This window comes from Phacochoerus africanus, chromosome 4, assembly GCF_016906955.1.
Source record: "Phacochoerus africanus isolate WHEZ1 chromosome 4, ROS_Pafr_v1, whole genome shotgun sequence".
NCBI classification, from domain to species: domain Eukaryota; kingdom Metazoa; phylum Chordata; class Mammalia; order Artiodactyla; family Suidae; genus Phacochoerus; species Phacochoerus africanus.
Window position 1 is genome coordinate 149,240,100 of NC_062547.1, and position 20,268 is coordinate 149,260,367.

Consider the following 20,268-nt stretch of genomic DNA (forward strand, 5'->3'; position numbering starts at 1 on the left):
TTCTAGGAACGTGTCGTGAAAACACATCAGAACTACCTTAGAAATAGTATCTGTTCATATCTGCCACCTTGACAGGATCCTAAAAGGTGCAAAGTAAATTGATGTGGTATATGAAGTTTAGCGTGACCTTGAACAACTGGTTTTACAATGTTGGCTGCTGCTGTGGGTGTCACCCGCGGTGTATATATAAAAGTGAGCTGCATCTCCACGGGTTCAGTCTCAGAGCACCAGCTGGTGAGCAATGCAAGGAGCAGCCTTGTAACTAACTTGCATCATCTTCAACATGAAGAGAGCCACAGTGCCATCGCTTCTGATCCTGGCTCTTTGCCTCATACAAGGTGAGCAATCTGGATGTAATCTCTGCCTCTTGCCACACATTCCAAAGCTTGGAGCTCTGGGCAGGGACTTGCCTCCTCCCTAATATGTACATACATATATGTGTGTATATGTGTATGTGTATATACACATATGTATATATACACACATATATATATGTATAATGATCCTGAAATATCTTGCCAGACATAGACATAGGTCTGCTAGACATAGAGTTTTGAAGAAGTACGTAAGTGGCTTTATAACTATGTTAGCTTTAAAAATGTCAAGTAGTTTGTGATAATCTGAATTTTTATCCATCCATTTTTATTCCATGAGGTTGCGGGTTCAATCCCTGGCCTTGCTCAGTGGGTTAGGGATCTGGCATGGCCGTGAGCTGTGGTGTAGGTCGCAGACACAGCTCAGATCCGGCGTTGCTGTGGCTGTGGGGTAGCCTGGGCAGCTGTAGCTCCGATTAGACCCCTAGCCTGGGAACCTCCATATGCCGCAGATGTGGCCCTAAAAAGACCAAAAAAAAAAAAAAAGGAAAAAAGAAAAAGAAAGAAAGAAATCCTTCCACTTCCATTAATTCAACATTAGTTCTGAAAAGCAAATAGATTCTAATAGATTCTTCTCCATCTTCCACTCACCAAACGTATCAGTTCATAATGACATGAATTATACATATTACACACATATGGACATAAAACACATGAATTAATAACTGATGTGAATTATGCATATAAAAGCTATTAAAAACTTATATGCAGTTAATATGTATATTTTAATACTCTATTTATAAATGAAACATTAAAATCAAATTCAGCCATCTGTTTTTATTTTAAAGCAGTAGTGCTTTCTAGCCTTTTTTATTTTTGTGTTTTCAAATTCTAGATGGATTGAAACTATTTCTTCTAAATGGTAAGGGACTTTTGTGGGAGGTAGGAGGTAGATTTTTGCTTTTGCTATTTGTATTTGAAAGGAGCAAAATTGCCTGGACTTCACTTGCTCTCAGGCGCTTACATTTTTTAAAACGAAACCTCACAGGATGGCGAGGTAGGCGATCACTGTACGCAGGCGATGTCCACTTTCCTAAAATACGTGTGCAGGTGCATAAATCCGTTAATGAGAGAGCACCTCGATTTTAATGAACCTTAATATTGACCAGAGCTCTAATTTCTGTGGCTGTAATGAGGAGGCAGAATTATCAGAAATCAGAAAATTTAATTTTATGAATATGTATGATAATAAACTTTATGCTCCATTATACCTTAAAACTATAATGGAGATATTTGATATGTATGTTATAACTTTCAAAGAGGTGTGCCATACTTTATTTGGAAAGGACCTCTTAGAAGTTAGATATTTTGAGGAGTCAGAAAGCTTATGAGTATTATTTTTTGAAGTAGTTGGACCTGTCTGAGTGATAGATCTTTGTGACTATACACAGCCTGGTGGAATGCCCTCACTTTATGTGCTGTGGTCAGTTTTAATGTGTTCAAGTTGGTTTGTGGTTTTGCAATATATTTCCATTAAAATAAGAAAGGAAAAGCCCTGCGTGAATTTTTTTTTTACTTATTAAATATTTTACATTCCCTTAACCTTGGTTTCTGTATTTTTGTCCCAGATGCTGCCAGTGAAGGTGAAAATCAGGTTAGTCTTGCTTTTTCTGTTCATTGAATTCATTCCAAGATCCCTGAAGGACAATGTTCTGTGACCGGCACCTTCACAGTTCTTAAGACAGGCGTGTTTTACTGATGGGCGCTGACATCTTTTCTTAAAAACGCAGAAGCAGATCTTTATGAAGGAAGACATGAAGCATGCTCGCTCGCTCTCACACACACACATGCACACGAGTTATGTAAGAAAATGCATGTCTGCGAGAGGCAGTCTACCACGCAAAGGACCTGTGACTCAGGAATGGTCTATACCAACTCTTAGAAGGGATCATTTTCTATAGACATTTAAATGTTTTCATCAATTTGAAAGACAAGTTGAAAGAGCCAGTCACACACACACACACACAGAAAACTATGCCATTTCAGATTTAAAATATCGCTAATTATATAGCAACTATTTACCATGTCTCTCAAAGACCATGAATACTAAAAGAATAGAACCGTCAAAAGATTCTTTTCTACACCAAAATTCTTATAACCATGTCAAAATACTCTTGCCTTATCTTACTGCAACCTCTTTTTTTAAGAAAAGAAACTTCTTACTGGGGCATCCTAGAGAATTTCCTTATAGCCTCTATTACTTCATCTAAGTTTGCTGATTAAAGAGAGGCTCAGAAACCTCCACGGCGTCGGGAGAATGGTACGGTAGGGAAGGGAAAAGGCTGGGCTTTGGAGAGTCTGCTCATTTGGATTTTATGCTGGAAAAGAAGCGTGTAATGTGAGTCTCACTGTGCATGAAACCATACTTTTCTTTCACACAGTTTTGGATAATGGGTGGTACTTATCAATGGCTATCTCAAATTTTTCAGTGATATTTCTCATACTATTAAACTCTATTTCACTAAAAAACATTTTAGAAACAAATTTAGCCCCCTCTTATGTCGGCATAAGCAAAAAGAATATAAAACGTAATTATTTACCTAGAAACATTTCTGATGATAGCCTTTGGATATTTCAGCAGAAATGAAAACTGTTGATTTAGACTTCCGTATAGGGAGTTTCTGTCGTGGCGCAGTGGTTAACGAATCCGACGAGGAACCATGAGGTTGCGGGTTTGGTCCCTGCCCTTGCTCAGTGGGTTCACCATCCGGCGTTGCCGTGAGCTGTGGTGTAGGTTGCAGACACGGCTCGGGAACCTCCACGTGCCGCGGGAGCGGCCCAAAGAAATAGCAAAAAAAAGACAAAAAAAAAAAAAGTCTTTCGTATAGTCCTGGAATTTTTGTTTGCCAAGTTCAGTAGCTCGAGTCCTTTCTAGGACCATAAAAACACATCGACTCTGACAGGTATGAGCGGGAACAACACAGCAGCGTGCTGTAGTAATCTGCAGGGAACTTTATAATATGCTTCAGTTTGCATCACAGAAGCAAAGCTACCTTGTCAGTGCTCCTGGGTAGGTGCGATTTCGGCTCCTGGGGAGGGACGATGGAAGAGCGTGGGCCCTATCACAGCCAGTGAAGGAAAACAGAAGGAGCTTGGCCCTACAGGCCTGCCGTTTTTCAGAGACGTGGCAAAAACACCAACAACGGCAACGCTAACAAAGCAAAAGAAAACAAAAATGAGCCAACGGCCAGAAGTTAGCCTGCAGGTAAACAGTTGTGGACGTCCTCCTCCCGCCTCGGGGCTCCTGTGTGGTCTAGACCTGCTCCGTTAGGGTCATTGGCAGGGCATTTCATTTTTCCCAGAGAAAATCCCAACTCTGCTTTCAGTTTGTATGGCCTTTTCCTATTTTCCAAGAGAATGTATTGGATAACCTCATGACTCAGAAAAAGAGCATTGAGTTCCATCTTTAGTGATTATTGTGAACAAGTTTCTTAACCTACCCTCTGGGACTCAGTTGCCTGTGTAAAAAAAAAAAATTAAAAAAAAAAATAAACCAGTAGGTCTTCTCTAATTATTGAACTCATTGTGACATCAAAGAAGTCTAATTCAGAAATTATCTTGGGTGATAATATTCTTTTTAACTTGACCACTAAATATATTTAAACTTCATTCTAGTGCTATGAATCTTGGTTTTCAGTACTTTCTTTAAGACCTACCTCACGAGGAATCTATTTTTAAGACAAAGACATCAGCCTCTTCTCTGAATCTACGTCAAGGTTTTTATCTAGACTTTATAGAATCAGTTATATCCAGAAGCTAACCAGGAACTTGCAAAAGTGGCACAAGATGCACTAGAATCAGAGACGAGACACGGATCTCAGTGGTCAGTCTATTGCCAGAAATTATCAGATAAGATCACTGGGCGGTGAGAGTCATCTTAAAGGTAGTCTGGTGGGTCACCCTTCGTGAAATTTCCCGGGGCCGGACTTTGAAATTATTTCCTCTTCTTCGCCATTAACCAGTCTTCATTCTTCAAGTGCTACCAACGGCCTACCATGCAGGAGATGCTAAGTTAGATACATCATCATCCATTAGATGGTAAGCACCATTCAGGCAAGGGTTCTTCTGCCCCCGTAGTTACTGCTCTATCCAAGGCACCTAGAAAAGTACAGCATCCTCATAATACGTGCGTTTTGACTAACTGAAGGATTATTACAAAGACATAGGAGGCTGCATAGAATTCTATAATCAGTCTTTCGGAAGACATTGCATTTGTCAGAATTGAAGCAAAGGATTGGTTTTTAACTTATTTCTTCTGGTAGAAGGATCTTGAAGCTTTTTTCCCCCCAAAGTCAAACAAGACAAAAAAATCCAAAAACATAAACTCCAAAGGACCTAGTAGATTTCTTAAACTAACAGGTCGTATAACACTTTAAATCAGTACTTTACTAGTTAGTGCAAATGCATTATTGATATTAAACTCCCAGGAAAAAGTGACATACAGCAGGCCTTCATGAAATACATTGAATTAACCTTTTCAGCAACCTTTTTGTATACCTTTTAATGGCAATTATGATTGAAGTACTGTGTGCTAGGTATTTTATATGTGTTATCTTAGCATATTCTAATAATAAGAAGAAGAGCAACCATAATAATAAAGCAGGAGGAAGAGGAGAGGCGGAGGATGTCATTATTGAACATCTACTACGTATTGGATACTCTTTGAGGGCTTCACATGGCTATGCTATTTAATCCACACAGAATTTAGGAAGTACGTGTATCTACGTGAGCCTTTGATAAGTTGACCGGCTGTGGCTCTGGAGCTTGTAAATGAGAAACCTGGAATATAAGTTTAGATCTTCTGACCCCAAGTCTCTTGTCCTGTCCTTTTCACTTAGTTTCAGATGAAAAACTTCAGGTGATTTTTCAAGCTCCAATGGACAATCCAGAGTCATTATTTTGATTTGTGTTATTTGTATCAACTGAGTGAATGTTGTCCCTACCAAGGGGGTAGTAGTCATGAAATAACACTGTTCTTCGAAAGTAAACACTTTTTTCCTCTTTTCCTAAGGAAACATGCAGCGAATATCGGGCACTGATGAAAAATGGAAAGTTGTTCTGTTCCCAAGATAAAACACTTTTTCAAAGCCCCGAGGGAATGGTGTTCATCAGCAGATGTGCCAAGTGCAAAATGATCTTGTGAGTAAAGCCCCTCTTGCCTTCAAGTGTTTTGAGTTACCAGGTATTCTCTGAACTAGTAAGTGTGCTGCTTTTATTTTCTGTCGCATACATTTTTCTAAATATAAATGGGTAAATAAAAATGCTTAGCAGTTATTGCGATACCTCTCATCAAATAAAGCTGGATAAATCCCACCCACCTGGAATGCTCACCCCTAGAATTCCAAAACATCCTGGAGGGCGCAGAATCAATACGTTACTAGGAAGCACGTGATAGTCTTTTGAGGACAAGAGTTCAAGGTTGCGTTTTACCACCTGGGAGAAAAATGTTCTTGAGCTTGTTAAGACCTGACTCTGTGGTACCGTAGGGGCTGAAAAAAGCCCCTTGAGAAGGGTGTCATCCTCTTCTCGTGGCAGCCGACCAGGAGAAGCAGGATATTCTGAGCTGCCAGAGTCTTCAGCCACCTAGGATTGTGCCAGCATGAGATGGACCATGGAATTGATTGCAGCTTCCAACTGCCTGCAGCTCAGAAAGAACGAGGGTTCTGGGAGTTGACTGACACTGTTGCCGTGCTTCTCACCCTGACTTTCTTCTCTCCAATGGCACCCCATGGGTGGAGAGAGCTTGAGCTATCGGTTACAAATCCTCAAAGTGACTTCATTTGCCTTTGAACAGGGAGTTCATTCTCAGTCTTGACCACCGTCAGAACTTCAATACTGGTACCAAGCCAATACGAACCCCACCCATTTAAGATAAGTTATAATTAGCTTTTAAAATGGCAAGTTGGTAATGTGTCAGGGCATTAGATTGGGATAAGGAAGTTCTGGTCACACGTGCTGCTTCTCATGAAGACACTGTAGGAAGACGAAGGAAGGCAGGGCAAATTTAGGGAGCGGAGAATCCCAGGGCAGGTTGGATGATCCTCTCTTTGTGTCTTGAAAGCTCAGTGTAAACCAGCAGGTGTATTATTTACTAAAGAGTTTCCTCCTTGTTACATAGACTGAAACTATGAATATGTGTATTGAAAAGTCATTTAAAACAAAATAAAATGTCTTAAGACATACGAGTTATACATGTTATCACTTGGAAGTCACTCAGTTATTATTTTTATTACTTATGTAAATTATGCTGGCATAAACTTGGCTTCTTCACCTGGAAAGGAGACTGTGTGAGGCATTAAAGTTGTCATTAAATTGCTGGATTTGCTCTGTGTGTCCTTAGAGGTTGTCACCAGAACCACGATGGCAGGTAGATTTTGGCTCAATATGAATGTGATCTTTCAAAGAGAGCTTTCCAAAAATGCTACAGATGGTTTTAGAGTTGATGACAACCTGGGTGTTGGAAGCTTTGCATGGGGTCGTCTGTTACGCAGTTCATGGTACTGGCCTCCAGTAGAACCACATTTAAGAAATATTTCATCACTGAGGAGAGACTGGTGGTATCTGTAATCATTTCTGGATATATCTCCTCTTCGGACAGGCTGGACTGCGCCAATAAGAAGAGTCAAAAATAAGTTTAACATGTACGTTGCTATTCCTAAAACATGGGCAAACATGTCTAAGAAGTCTATTCTTTGCTGTCTTCCAGGGAAAAAGAAGCCAAATCCCAAAGAAGGGCCAGGCATTTAGCAGGAGCCCCCAGGGCCACTGTCCCAGCAAAGGTGAGACTGGAGTCAGCTCGTTGCAGCTGCTTTGGAGAGGGCGCTCGAGCCTATTTCCATCTGTCTGTTTCTTTCCTAATTACTAGGTCATGCCTGTTGTGAAGCCAGCTACTTAGAAGGGAGGGAACCCGGCTTAGCCCAGGGGTGGGCTAAATATCCAGTACAGCTTGTCCAGAGGCCCAACCCATGACCCAGCTCTCTGAAAACATTCTGAGCACTGACGGATGCTAAGAGGTGGAGTGAGCCCAGGCGATGTCTGCCTTCATGGCCATTTCTCATTCCTACTGTTCTGTCTTATCTCCAACAAGCCTTTATGGGGTTGTAGACCTAAGTTCAAATCTCAGAATTTGTATGTCTTGTCCACTTCACTTGGAGAATTTATGTACCCCTGTATCTCAGTTTTTTCACCTGTGACGTGGAATGTGGATTGAATGAGAAAATAAGTTTAAAAAGCCAGCTACAAATTTAACATGTGTTAACAGGCATTGACCTATTTTATTTCCTTTCTCTTTTTCTTTTCTCTTTTGCTTCGTACTCCACATGTTTTCTAATACTTGGAGATTGGCCCTAATTCAAGTAGACTTGCTTGTTTCTATCTATTTTGCAAATTGGGATTCAGGGTAATATTTGTTTGAGAAAACTCTTTCTGTGGTGAAGTTTTTTAAACTTAAAAATTAAACAAAGTGAAAGAAACCACAAAGATGCCAAACCAACACACAATAATTTCCCTTTATAAATAATTTCCCTTTATACAAAAGTTTTTATTTATGCCAAAAAAATTCTAGGCCCAGACTGAGCAAAATTTCTGCCGTACAATGTCGCAAAGCTGTTGACAAAGCTGGGACTATCACCAGGTATTGACAACCACTCACATGACTCCAGGTCTCCACGTAGCTTCTGCTCCAATATCTTCTTTCTCTTCCTCCCCTCCTGCCTCTGACACATAATTAAAATGATCAGTCAGGGAAGACACACCCTCATTACTCTAATACCCCTGGCCTACCCAAGCTACCATCTTCCTTGTCATTGTGACTCAGGAGCGTCTGAACACCTCAGCCTGCACAGCAGACCTACTCAGTCAACATCTGCCTGGGCTCATCCAGTCTGACTCTTAGAACAGTGGCCACACAACTAGTCAATAACTCCAAATTCTTTGAACAAAAAAGAGCTGCTTCCCTGTGGTGGTCAGAAAGGGTTACTGATAGCTTTCAAATCTGCCTTTCTTTGTCACATTTAGAGAGAAACTCATTCTATAAAATCAATTTCCTTCCTCCTCCTTTTTTTTCCTCATGAAAAACAGGTATATCAATGATGTTTAGAAATATGAAATATAAGAAAGTAAAAAAATAAAAATCCTCCCAATACACACACACACACAGACACACACACACACACACACACACACACACACACACAATCATTCTTGACAAACCCACTATTTTGAAATATTACTAGTGGGATATTTTCATATGTAGACAGACATTTACTGAATTTAATCAAATAGTGTTTTTTAAGAAATAAAATTATAGAATATTAAGACATTATACTTCTCTGTTAAGGTTTTATGCCTAGGTTATAATTTTGACCTCTAGATAATTAAGTTCTTGTGGTTTCATGTTTTGTTACCTAGGAAACTACTTACAGATTAAGGCAGTTAATATTTGGCTATGTGCCTTCAAATAACTTCTGTCTAGATTTTTACTTGTCTGTGTTTGAATGGGTTAATGCAATTACCCTGTGTTTTTATTACTGTTTTTTCTCTTTATGATAAAAGAGAACAATCTACTCACTTTCTCTGCATAGCCCACTCCCATCAAAAATTAACCGTCTGTTACTCTCAGAGCAAGATGATCTGCCTGTTCCAGAATCTTCCTCCTACAAATACCTTCTCTCTTTTGCATCATCAGTTTATTCTTCATTGATGTGTATGTCATTTTTTAACCTGATGACTCTGATAACCACTTCGTCCACAAGCCTTGTTGGTTTTGCCTTCAGTGTATAACCCTAATTTGACTCCTGCTCATGATTCCATTTCTACCACCCGGTTTCCTGAAATCCTCCATAATTTCGAATCACGGACATCTCTGGTCCATATAGACACTTGTGGATTTCTTACTTGATCAATTCAATTATTCATTGTTTCTCATTGATTTAGGGTGCCAACTTTGCAGGATATTAAGTTTATGGGTGTGTATGTATGTATGTTTTTCCAACTTTCCTTTTCCGTTTGTATTGATTCATTTCTTTAGTAACTAATAAGACAATCCCCTTTTCTTAGCTACTTCTTCAAAGTTGACTTACCCATGAATGTATACATTTTTTCTACAAATATTTTTGAAATAAGAAGCTCACTGAGTTTATTAAAAAATTCAACTTAAATTGGAGGACCCAATATGGTTAAGGCTACAAAGAATTTATTAACTAATTTGGGTAAAATTGACATTTTACAATAAGTAATTTGCCTAAGTCAAAGGCATAGTGTATCTGATCATTAATTTATATAATTCTGTGTATTTTCTGAAATCTATAAAATATTCTCTGTAGATATTTTTATATTTTTGGCGAATACCTAGAATTTTTATAATTTCATTGCTATTATTGAGTGGTATTTTGTTGTTTATGGTATTTCTTCATGGTTATTGTTGGCAAAGACAAGTCCTATTGATTCCTATAAGCTGATCTTATATTAAAAGCCTTATTATATCTTGTTGATATTTATAGTTTATCTGTTAATTCTGGTTTTTTGTGGGGGGGGAGGTGATCACATTATCTGCAAATAATGGAAATTATATAACTTTCTTTTCAATCTTATAGCTTCTTTTTCTTCCCATATCTCATTGGCGAGCATCTAGAGTTCAGTAGTTCAATAGCAGTGATGATAATGAACTTCGAACTGACTGCTCTTGGCCACATTAAAGGAACTATATCTAAAGTTTCTCCATTAAGTATAATGTTTTACCCATAGGTGTTTTTTTCTATAAACTTGGGCAAGTTTAGGAAGTTCCTTTCTTATTCTTCTGAAAATATTTTGATCAATATCAAATGCCTTCTCTGCAGCTACTGAAATAATTTTTTTCTTTCTGTCTATTAACATTTTTAATTTCTTGTATCATTTCTTGATAAACATGCGAAGGTTAAATCATTATTATTTTCTTAGGGTAAATCATACTTAATCACAATGTAATTTTTTATACATTGTTGAAGTTGCAGCTAACATTATAAAATTTGAGACTGTTTTCATAAGTAAAATTAGTCTGTATGTTTCCCTTTGTAATTATTCTTATCTGATTTGGGAATGAACATGGAACTACCCTGAGGGGCGGCATTTTAGGCTGTTGCTGAAAAAGGATGTCAGTAAATTCCTTCCCCAAACAGCAACTATAAGGCTAGACAAAATTGAATAAAACAACCATTTTAGCACTCTGGAAATTGACCAGCAGCCTTTGTTAATCCAGCAATTAGTTATACTTGAAAAACTGTTGAACTTTGGAAAAGAACAATGGGCGTCTATGATGTTCTTGCTTTGTGACAGTCCTATCTCAGCCCCATGGCTTGGTTGATATGTTCTACCACAGCAGAGTAGGCTATGAGGATCAGTGACTGCCTTGCCATTGCTGAAAGTGGGTTACTAAATTTGGAGTAGAGGGCAACTGTCATACCAGAGATATTTTTGATGGAAGTCATGATCTTTGCTAATAGTAAGAAGATGATCTTAGGTTGGAGCGTGGTTGCAGTAAGTATATTTCTGGCTAAGTCTTCATACAGGGGCAACAGAGACCAAAAAGGGACCAAACAGTTGAAAAAGTCCAGGCCAAGCATAGGGCTGTGTGCAAGCACTTAGAAGACATGAGAAAATCCCAGTGAAAAATGAATACTGGGGTATATGTAAAAATGGCCTGAATTTTAAATAGCCTCCCCTCCATACACGGGTCAACCTGTGGAGGCTGGAAGTCTTACCAGCTTGAGATTGTTTGAGCAAAAACAGTGTTCGATCAGTGGCCAACTTCTAAGTTATACTGATACAGGGAAAAAAAAAAAAACCTAGAAAACTAGGCTTAAAATAAAAACAAAACCAAAATAAAACAGAAAACAACAACAAAAACCTACAATCAACTCTCCATATAAGTTCAATCAACCACAGACCAAAAATATATTTTTTTAAACCCTCCAAAAATTTCCAGAAAGCAAATCTTGAATTTGCCCCATGCTGGCCACTATTTATATAGTATTTATATTGTACTTACAACTATTTACATAGCACTTACACCATACTAGGTATTATAAATGATCTAGAGATGCTTTAAAGTACGCAGGATGATATTTTAAATGCAAATACTACACTATTTCATATAAAGGACTTTAGTATCTGTGGAATTTGGTATCCATGGGGGTCTTGGAACCACCCCACCCCCTAAAGTATGACTGTATAAATATTTTCTTAGCAGACACATCAACAGCTACACACTATGGGAGAGAAAGAAAGAAAGAGATGTAGCTCAACCAATTAAGCAAACAATAAAACAGCAAAATAATCTTTAGAATAAAATCATAAATTGAGTTGCTAAAGTATCTAAAATGTCTAGTTTTGGAGTTCCCATTGTGGCTCAGTGGTAACAAACCTGGCTAGTATCCATGAGGATGCAAGTTTGATCCCTGGCCCGCTAGTGGGTTAAGGACCTGGCATTGCCAGGAGCTGTGGTGTAGGTCACAGACACACCTTGGGTCTGGTGTTGCTGTGGCTGTGGTGCAGGCTGGCAGCTGCAGCTCCCATTCAATCCCTAGCCTGGAAACTTCCACATGCCATGCGTATGGCCATTAAAATAAAATACAATAAAATAAAGTGTCCAGTTTTGAGCAAAAATTATGAAATAGGCAAAGCAACCAGAATATATGACCCGAACTTGGCATCAAAATAACTTGATGGAAACTGTCTGATCATCTCTCTCAAGATTTGCGCTTGAGGTGTTTTCGCTTGTCATTCTTTGCCAACATGTGTTACTTTTTCTCCCTCTCAAAGTTACTTAGTCATACATTAATTGATTTTCAGATGTGTGGTCCTTTTTTCCGTCTTGAACTAACTTTTAATTGTCTTGACTCATGTTGAAAGAACATAGGCCATGTGATAGTGATCCTTTAGAATTTTCTAAGAGTTTCTTTGAGGCCTGATAAATATTCAGATTTCATGAATGTTTTCTATGTTCTGAAAAATGTTTACTTTCTGTTTCTTGGGTGTAATTATCTATGAAAATTCTAATGGCTTAAGCATCTTAGTTTTTTCCTTTGATATATCAGTTCCTGGGAAATCTGTGCTAAACCCAATAACCCCATCATTGACTTGTATAATTCTATTGGTTATTGTTGACATATTTAGAGCCTGCGTTATTGAATGTACGTTCATGACTGTACCTCCTTGTTCTTTTTACTTTATGTAATGTCCTTCTTTGATGCTTATGATGTATTTTGGACTGAATTCTATACGTTAAGTACTAGTATTGTTGCTTCTGCCCTCTGAGTCATTTTCGCCTTGTATCTTATTCTATTACATTTGTGTGCTTTTTTTTATTTTATTTTCCCACTGTACAGCAAGGGGATCAAATTATCCTTACATGTATACATTACAATTACATTTTTTCCCCACCTTTTGTTCTGTTGCAACATGAGTATCTAGACAAAGTTCTCAATGCTACTCAGCAGGGTCTCCTTGTAAATCTATTCTAAGTTGTGTCGGATAAGCCCAGGCTCCCGATCCCTCCCACTCCCTCCCCCTCCCATCAGGCAGCCACAAGTCTCTTCTCCACGTCCATGATTTTCTTTTCTGAGGAGATGTTCATTTGTGCTAGATATTAGATTCCAGTTATAAGTGATATCATGTGGTATTTGTCTTTGTCTTTCTGGCTCATTTCACTCAGTATGAGATTCTCTAGCTCCATCCATGTTGCTGCAAATGGCATGATGTCATTCTTTTTTATGGCTGAGTAGTATTCCATTGTGTATATATACCACTTCTTCCGAATCCAATCATCTGTTGATGAACATTTGGGTTGTTTCCATGTCCTGGCTATTGTGAATAGTGCTGCAATGAACCTGTGGGTGCACGTGTCTCTTTTAAGTAGAGTTTTGTCGGGATAGATGCCCAAGAGTGGGATTGCGGGGTCATATGGAAGTTCTATGTATAGATTTCTAAGGTATCTCCAAACTGTTCTCCATAGTGGCTGTACCAGTTGACATTCCCACCAACAGTGCAGGAGGGTTCCCTTTTCTCCACAGCCCCTCCAGCACTTGTTATTTGTGGATTTATTAATGATGGCCATTCTGACTGGTGTGAGGTGATTTGTGTGCTTTTTTAATTTTAATTTTTCTTTAGCAATTTTTTTTTCTGCTAAACGTGAGTTAGAAAATATCCAAGGCCAAGCTTCAGCCTCTGCCTCTCCTGGTGTCAGGAGAAGACAAGGGTTAAGGCCCAAAGCAGAAGGTTCTAGAACTAGGTTGCCAACTCCAGTTTGCTGCCACTTCACCAGCTCAGGAATCCACCTGCAAACTCTCAGAAGTTGGCAGCATCAGGAAGAGGTGTTCTCTGTAGGCCCTGTCCCTCCAGCCCTTGGAGTTTGGAGGAGGAGGCAGAGGTGGGGTAGTAAATGCTTGTACCTGAGCTCATCACCTCCCAGCTGGGCTTCTCATCAGCCCTGTCATCACCCTGCCAACACCTGTGACCTAGTATGCTGCTGTTGATTTTGCTGGTGAATGAGGACAGGGGATTACCCCAAATTAATTGTTCTGATCCCTAACCCCATGCTCCTGCAACTTCTCTAGAAATTATTTTTGGGAGCCTATCAGCAGTTTTTCCATATACCCCTGCCTTTTCCTTCCAGCCACATGCTCTTCTTTCTGCTCCTTAAACAGGTCTAGTTACTGCCACAAAAGCCATGCACTTGCAAGTTCTCCATGCCTGGAACGTTCTTCCTCATATTTTTAATGCCCGGGTCCTCCTCATTCATCTCATCTCATTTCATTGCACAAGTTACCTTGGCAGAAAGATCTTTCTTGACACTGTGTTTAAAATAGCCTCCATTCTGGGTGCTACCCTATTTCCATTTATTTTTTCATAGCACTTATGATAATTTATTGTATTTATTGTCTATTTCTTCTCATCAGAATGTAAGTCCCTTGGAGTACGTATTCCATTTCTCTTCTTTGCTGTGTCAGGGCCATGGTCTAGTTGAATGCCAAGAGCCTAGTAAGTGTGTCATGGGTTTTGAGCAATAAATGACCAGCCAAATCAATGAGAGGGCACATATGGTCATGATGTATCCTGCTTTCACTCTGTTTTTAACTGCTTCTTAAGGAGCCTGTGATGGGGGGGGGGGCTGGGTGTCTCCTACATCAAGATCATACTTGATTTTTTTGTAGCTGCATGCCTTTCCTAAGTCTAGGTCTTGTGCCCTTCTCAAATACAGCTGTTCCACCAGAAGTTACCTCCCCCAAGATATTTAGCCCATGGTATTTTAAATGTTTCTTTGTATCATTATGAGATTGTTAGATTATGAGAAAATTAAGAAGGACTGTGTTCCGTCTCCATTGCAGCACATCATAGGCTTTCCACGTTTACTAATAAATGAATAAACAAATAAATGAGTTCTACACCTAACGGTGAATTTTACAATACTTACCTACCTCTACACAATTGGCACTGGCTAGCGGTGTGCCCTGAGCAGAGCATCTTCCCCTGTTTTTCAGGATGTGTGCAGTGCTTTTCGGCCTTACGTAAAGGATGGAAGACTTGGGTGCACGCGAGAAAATGACCCAGTGCTCGGTCCTGATGGAAGGACACATGGCAATAAATGTGCAATGTGTGCGGAGTTGTTGTAAGTACGCCCATCCCCAGCAGGGGGCCCTGAGGAGCACTTGGTTGCTGCTCTGAGAACCCATCCACAGGGAGGAAAGTATATAATCCTTTGTCTTCATAAGGGGAAATAGTGCCTGCTCCCAGAGTGGCTTCCTTTTTTTCTTTTTTCTTTTTTTGGCTTTTTTAGGGTCGCACCTGCGGTATGGGGAAGTTCCCAAGCGAGGGGTCGAATCAGTCGGAGATAGGCTGCCAACCTATGCTCATCTGCAATCTGTGCTGCAAATGGGGCAAGGCCAGATGCTTAAACCACTGGGTGAGGCCAGGGATCAAACCTGCATCCTCATGGAGACGCTGTCAGGTTCTGAGCCACAACAGGAACTCTGGCTTCTTTTCTTCTTAATTCATGTTATCTGATAAAGTTCCTTAAAAGGAGTGGATAGGGTGGTTATTCTAGCTTTTTAATTCAAGACTCTTTGTTTACTTATGACGACTCAAAAATACCATGTTTTTAAGGCACAGTATTTTAAAATTTAAAAAGTGCTCTCTTCTGGAAAGGTCCAGGTCAGTCATTTGACACGCACCGCTTCATTCAGGCATGTATAGATAGTCTTATTGAAAATGACAGTCTGACGTAAAATGATAATGTCCTGTGGCTGAACTGATTAGTTGTGTACACCGTGGGACTTGGAAAAGGGAAGAACTGTTGGATTAATCCTTCTCCGAGTGCCTGACACCGCTCTGAGCACCGAGACCCAAGGATGCATAAGATCCAATGAGTCTTGACGTTCTGCCTGTTAAACAAAGCAGAGACTCTCTAATCTGTGTGTCAACAAGCCTCAAAGTGCTGTGTTTACATTGCTGGGTCTTTAAAATCGGGACAGAGGAAGATCTAACAGATAAAGAACTTCACATCTGTCTTTGAAAATTACAGTCTGCTGTAGTGGAATTCTAGAACATGTCCTATCAGGCTTACAAAACAGTGGTTGTAACTGGTTCCTGACAGGAGGGCGTCCTTACCACCACCTTCTTACCTAGGAGGCATGAACTTTTAGTGTTCAGACCTTCCCTAATTCTGTGAGTTGGTTTCTTTTCGTGTGCTAGCTAAAAGAGAGAACTTGACCTTCCTGACTCCTGGTTGGTTTCTTCTGTCTTAGAACTCAGAGAGTCGTGGCCCATCTCCAAGTTGAGACGGCAAATAGATAACAGATGTGAAAGGACGTAGAAGCTCAGTTCAATGTCGTTTTTATTAACAAGGGTATTTTTACCTTAAGGCAAACAAATACTCTCCAGGGTCGAAAAGCTCTCCATAAGGGTTTGGATGACAGCATGGATTTCAAATGCTTAGTGTGGTTTCGCCATTGGCACAGCATTATTTTATTTTTATTTTTTAAATCATTTAATCAACTTTTTCAAATTGTTTTGTTTGTTTTTATTACTCGAGGCATTTATTACATTTATAGTTGTACAGTGATCATCACAATCCAATTTTATAGGATTTCCATCCCACAACTCCAGCGCATCCCCCCCACCCACAGACTTTGAAAAACATGGTTTCCAAAGGTCACAGCCTTGTTTTAAAGCTCTCTGTTTGGCCTGTCCAAGTGAACTTTCCTGACAGTCTTCTGTTTGTCAATTAAGGAGTCACACCCATCCAGTTTTACAGAACAAAGCTTCTAATTGACTGTCAGTGAGTCAGTATCATACCCCTCCTTACCTTTGGCAATTTTCTGGCTCAGCCATTCAAGACAGGGAAAGTCTTGTCTCCTGTGTGTGAGTGGGTTTAGCAAGTTACAGCAAGGATATGAAAGGGCTTAGCACAGACCTGGCCCCTGAAATAGGATAAAGTCATAAATCGACCAACTATCTTCTCAACAGCTTGAAAGAAGCTGGAGAAAATGCCAAGCGAGAAAGTGAAGCCAGAATTCGCCGAAGTGCTGAAAAGGTAAATTTCACATCCACATGCTTCCGTTCCTGTGGACGTGAGTATTAAGGAACTGATTCTTGAACCTTTAAGGTAATTCAGGAATGTCATTGGACTTCATTATTACACTGAATTTTCTCCTTAATTTCCAAGTTCTCTAAGTTGAATTCCTAGTATATTATTCCTGGTATATTAGTTATTGGATTCAAAGTTAAAACGGCATTTCGCACCAAAAGCTCAAAATACGTAATTTCTTTCCTTGCTTTAAAAAAGGGAATATAAGACAAAGCGTATGCAAATTAAATTCTGCTTAATTTCCACCAGACTTCTCTTTGACATCGTGTACATTAATTTTGCTTTGAATAAATTAGTTTAAAAAGCAACATGACATAGATTTGGCAGGAATAAGTTTGAAATGATTCCAGCATCTTTTAAACAGAATATCCACTGGGTCACTTTATGTATAATCCCATGGGACACAGAGTTACTCGTTTTTCACATTCAGAGAGGCTTGTATTTATAAAGGTCATGCTTCAGATTAAGCAAAACTTCAAACAAATATTGACATTTGGTTTTTAAGATACCCTTAAAATTAGGTTTTTCTAAATTATTCAGTGATTTTTCAATCTAGTATTAAAAAAATTATTCCTTCATTAATTGAATACCCATTGTAGGCTACAGAGAAGCCTTTTTTATAGACTATATTATATCACAGCCTGGATTTCTTAAACCACCAAGGTTATTAAACCCTCATTTCAATGAGAGTGATAGCAGTTGCTTTGGTAATGAGCAGGTTTTTTTGTTGAAAAGCCAGAACACCTAAGTGTTAGCCTGAGGTCTGCCCTGCTCCGGGTGTAGGAAACTGAGTGTGTCATCTCTTCCCTCCAGGCCTCATTTTTCCTGGTCGAATAAGGACATTGGGGAAATGACTTTGATTTCAGCTCTCCTGGAGTCTGCCTGTGTCCTGCATCCTCTTGTGCAGGATACCGTTTTTATGGAGCGTTGCACGTTTTGCTAAGGGGAGACCCAGGTCCGGGTTTTGGTGTTAGGAGCTGACTTTCCACATCATTATACAGTTCGGTGAAACAAATGTCCTACCCTAAATAGGGCGTTCCTCGTTTAAAATAAGATACACACTACATTCCGAATTACCAATGCTTTGAAAAGCAATTCTTTTGCGACGCTCATTAAATTTCAGACTGACACTTCCTGTCATCTTGTGATAGTCAACATTGCCTTACTTCGCAACAGGGAGTTTCTTTGCCCTTGTCTTTCACCGTGTCTCAGCTTCTTTTCTCTCTCTCTGTCTCTGTGGCAGGGGCCATTGTTTCCGAGGGGTCATTGGACATGAATGTGCCAAATTGGACCGCTTTATACTGAGAGCTGTATTTGCCCCATAATTCACCTCTCAGTGGGTTGGTCACACAGTATTCCCTCAGAATCTCCTTGGATGGATCACACCTTATAAACGGAAATTATCATTGTTTCTTTTGTGGGAACCACTGAGCCTTAATTTTATTACCACGCTTTGATTATCAGGTGACTGCCTCCTGCGTCCGTCCTCCTTGGTTCTCGTTACCAGGGAGCTGGGAGCACCCCCGTTGCTCCTTCCAGACGAAGTGTCTTCTCATGGAGTCTCTCTTTAAAGCGTCCTAGTGAAGTATGAGGTTTTCCTTTTTTTTTTCCTTCTTTTTTTTAAATCTTTTTTAAAATCAGTGCTAGATCTAGGAAGGCTCCTCAAGAGCATCTATTCTAAAAACCTCCTTGGTGTTGGTGGAGAAATGAACGTCTCAAAAGCGACGGGGCTTTGTTGCACGTTGGACTCACAACCACACTCTTTTGTTAATGTTTTAATTGAACTGTAACTAATGTTCAGGATCATACTAGTTTCGGGCATACATCATAGTGATTTATATATACATATACACCTTACAAAGTTCTTACAATACCACTGTAATTGTTTATCACATCTCTGTAACTTTATAACTGAAAGTCTGTACCCCTTAATCCCCTTCACCTGTTTCACCTGCCGCCCCCAGACCCCTTCAACCTGGCAACTACCAGTTTGTCCTGTGTATTTATGAGTCTATTTCTGTGTTGGTTTATTTTTATATTCCACATATGAGTGAAGTCATACAGTGATTACCTTTCTCTGACTTCATTTCACTAACATAATACCATCTAATAGCTATCTATGTTGTCACAAACAGCAAGCTTTTATTCTTTTTCATGACCAAATAGTATCCGATATATATATATATATACATATGCATTGTATTATATATATATCACATCTTCTTTAATCTATTGAGGAACACAGGTTGTTTCCATATCTTGGCTATAATAAATAATGCTGTAGTGAATAAATTATGCTCCTTATGCTCATTTTTTTTTTTTGGCTGAAATGGGAAAATGAAGGCCATACAGTTGAAAAAAGCTACAGAGAATCATTTTTTATAGATTATAGTAACACATGCTATCACAAAATGTTTATTGAAATAAAGATTCCAAAGCCTGTAATATATATGTATTCAAGTCTAATTAAGTGTGGATAGTATTTTAGTACCAAAAAATACATATTTAAGTTTATATATATATATATTTACCATATATATAAACATACATTTGATGTATATATATGTTTACATAGAGAGAGAGAGAGAGAGAACCCTCATCAAATAGTAGAAATTTCAAAACAGGGAGAGAAAGCTGAAAATACTGAATCAATGCATTAATCAGAAAATTTGTATGTATAAACCTCTTCTGAATTTTGGGAGGCAGTCGCAACCCTTTTAGTTTTTCCAAGTAAAAATTAGTCTTGACGGTCCACGTTTCTGAGTAGGACGTGAAGGAAAGGTAGAGTCCTCTCTCTCTGAGGATCCCACCTGCAGTGTCCGAAATAAACATTGATAAGGAAGGCAGAGTATACGCAATGAGCCACAGAGACAACAGAGTAAGCAGAAGGCTGTTGGAGTCTCTCTTATTCCCTTTTCCTTGCAAACTAAATAAGACTGTTCTGGACTTGTTCCATACTAAGTAGCTCTTAAATATCTTAGCTCACAGATTCTGCTCACTGGCAACGTTTCTTATTTGTTTTTGGCTGCTGTGTTTTGATATGTCTTTGTTGGAACCCCATAATAGATGTTTTCTTTTTGTTTATCTTTTTTTTAAAAAAATTTATTATAGTTGACTTACAATGTCTTGCATTTCCGCTATGCAGCAAAATGACCCAGTTATACACATATGCATATACATCTGCATTATACGCATTCTCTTTTTTTCACAGTATCCATCATGTTCCATCACAAGTGATCAGGTAGAGTTCCATGGGCTAAACGGCAGCATCTCACT

The 20,268-nt window shown here is 39.2% G+C and overlaps 1 protein-coding gene across 1 annotated transcript in view; it reads left to right on the plus strand.

Moving 5' to 3' along the window:
• The first annotated feature begins 223 nt into the window (after positions 1 to 223).
• Positions 224 to 20,268, plus strand: part of SPINK5 (serine peptidase inhibitor Kazal type 5) — a 72,169-nt gene continuing 52,124 nt past the window's right edge. Inside the window, exons 1-6 of the mRNA XM_047778979.1 lie at positions 224 to 338; positions 1,943 to 1,968; positions 5,386 to 5,513; positions 7,081 to 7,153; positions 14,888 to 15,015; positions 16,872 to 16,938. Coding sequence (XP_047634935.1) covers positions 284 to 338; positions 1,943 to 1,968; positions 5,386 to 5,513; positions 7,081 to 7,153; positions 14,888 to 15,015; positions 16,872 to 16,938 — 477 coding nt within the window. The 5' untranslated portion in view covers positions 224 to 283. The remainder of the gene's footprint in view (positions 339 to 1,942; positions 1,969 to 5,385; positions 5,514 to 7,080; positions 7,154 to 14,887; positions 15,016 to 16,871; positions 16,939 to 20,268) is intronic.